The 2,409-nt window shown below is 26.7% G+C and overlaps 1 protein-coding gene across 1 annotated transcript; it reads left to right on the top strand.

The window, feature by feature from the left end:
- The first annotated feature begins 371 nt into the window (after positions 1 to 371).
- On the top strand, positions 372 to 2,018 carry LOC111631287 (innexin inx2-like). Its single transcript, XM_023375504.1, has one exon. It carries the CDS (start codon positions 506 to 508, stop codon positions 1,631 to 1,633), a length of 1,128 nt encoding a protein of 375 aa, XP_023231272.1. The 5' UTR covers positions 372 to 505; the 3' UTR covers positions 1,634 to 2,018.
- Positions 2,019 to 2,409: the final 391 nt, after the last annotated feature.

The following is a 2,409-nucleotide window of genomic DNA, read 5'->3' as shown; positions in this document are numbered from 1 at the left end:
AAGATTTAAGCAAATTGAAGAGGATAGTGCCATTTTTAGATCTCTTTACAATATTCCTATATTAAAGGCGATGGACGAGGATGACCATAGAACCATTGTATGGATTTAGAGTTAGCACTGAGGAATGGTGACGATTTCAACGATGAAATTAAAGCGTGAGTATTTTTAAAGGGGCCCCGCATTTCAAGATTGGCCGGGTCCCGCGGNTAAAGTAGTATGTTCATTATCTGCATAAATACAGTATTTTTATCTAAATAAATTTTATTTTTATTGCTTCTTGTGATTATTAATTTTGTTTATGCTTTTTTGTATGACACGTCATAAACGTTAAATTTAAAAAGAAAAAAAAAGTCATCGTATTGTTAACGTTCCGAAAACCTGTACGACGTCATAAAAGTTTTCAAACGTCATTCGAAGCAACCAATCATGTAACAGATACCATACGAAATAAAATTGTAAAGTATTTACATGTTTATCGTTTTTCATTTTGAGTCTACCTTTCAAGATGATAACATTATTTCAATCTTTAGCTTCTTTATTGAAATTAAAGCCAATTTGCGTGGATAATAATGTATTTCGTCTTCATTACAAGTTTACTGTTGGAGTTCTGTTATGTTTTTGTGTAACAGTGACCTGTTATCAATTTTTTGGCGAACCCATTAAATGTTTAAAGGGAAACGTTCGACAAGAAGCTCTGGAAACATTTTGCTGGATTCATTATACATATTCCCTACCAGAAGCCTTTTCTAAAACATATCCAGAAGTACCTTATCCAGGAATTGAGAACTCTTTAAGGAAGAAAAAGGAAAGAGTGTATCATAAGTATTATCAATGGGTATGTTTTGTATTATTTCTTCAAGCTCTTCTGTTTTTTATACCTCATTATATATGGAAAATATGGGAAGGTGGAAAGATAAAAGCTATCACTTTAGAATTAGATAAACCAATTCTCAGCGAAGAAACTAAAGAAGACAACAAAAAACGTTTAGTAAAATATTTAAAAGATACTCGTGGTTTACATTCCTTATATGTTATTTATTTTGTTATTTGTGAAATTTTGAATTTTGTTAACGCTTTTGGACAATTATTTTTAATTGATAAGTTTCTCGGGCATGCATTCTTAAAATATGGTACTGAAATCTTGGAACATACAAATGTTTATCCGGATGATCATTTAGATGGTACAAATCCTATGATGATTCTTTTTCCAAAAATGGCTAAATGCCTTTTTCACTCATTCGGATCTGGTGGAAGCATTGAAGATAATGATGTAATGTGCATCCTTCCACTTAATATTATTAATGAAAAAATCTATGTATTTTTATGGTTTTGGTTAATAATATTGACTACTTTAACAGCTATCCACTTGGTTTATCGCTTTATTACTCTGATGTCATGGCAAGCGAGATATATTTCTCTTAGTTTTAAATGTAAATTAGTCGATAAGCATAGTCTCTTATCTGTACTTCAATTCTGTAATTTTGGCGATTGGTTTTTACTTAATTTGTTATCAAAAAATTTAGAAAGATATCATTTTAGAGATTTAATTGAAACATTAGCCAAAGAATTTCAAACAGATGGTAATGAAAAATTGCTAGAGAAAGGAAATGGTGACAAAATGAAATTTCCTTAATTTGTAGAAGTTTATGATATAATTTTGATGTGCCAAATATAAAATTTTATAATTTAATTATTAGAAAATGTTTAGTCTTTTCTAAAGTACTAACTGTATAGTATAATAATTGTCAATTTTTGCCAGTATTAATTGACTATTTAAAATCTGTCAAGTCCAGCTACACTGCCAAACATCAAAGATGAAATAAGCTGCATACTTAAATGATGCAAAATTACTTATTTAAATAATAACTTTTAAATAATTATGTTTATATTGTTTGCCAAAATGTGTATTTTATGATTTTAATTTCATAGATAACTGATGATATACTGTCTAACAATCAAAATTATATTTTTAATAAAAAAGTGATATATTCTACTGTATTTACTTTATTTAACTGTTTGTTACCTAAAATTATGTTTGTTTCTATATTAAATAAATCATTCCAATTTTACATTTTGTTGTAATAAAATATACTTTAAATCCTAAATTATTATACAGTTTTAATAATTATTGAAGAATAAAGTTTTATATAATAAATTTGCTTGATCATTAAATTTTATTTAAAAGTATCTTTTTGCATAATTTCAAACTATATAATAAATTATTAATTAATATATTTTCTATTTTCTCATCAATTGTTTTATTTATATTTGCAATAGCATCTTGCATTGCTGTTTTGATACAATAGCAATGAAATCTAGTCAAAACAGTTAAGTGTTTTGATAAATAGCACTTTTTATAAGGATATTTTGTCTTTTATTTTAGTATAAATTTCAAAATTTATTCTGAAA

The sequence above is a fragment of the Centruroides sculpturatus genome, unplaced genomic scaffold (genome assembly GCF_000671375.1).
Source record: "Centruroides sculpturatus isolate CEXI.00-Female unplaced genomic scaffold, Cexi_2.0 scaffold443, whole genome shotgun sequence".
Taxonomy (NCBI): Eukaryota; Metazoa; Arthropoda; class Arachnida; order Scorpiones; family Buthidae; genus Centruroides; species Centruroides sculpturatus.
Note: the sequence above shows the minus strand (reverse complement) of the source record. Positions and strands in the feature narration are given on the sequence as shown.

Excerpts from the sequence above, each read along its gene's own strand:
- LOC111631287 (XM_023375504.1), top strand. The coding sequence starts at position 506 with ATGATAACATTATTTCAATCTTTAGCTTCTTTATTGAAATTAAAGCCA.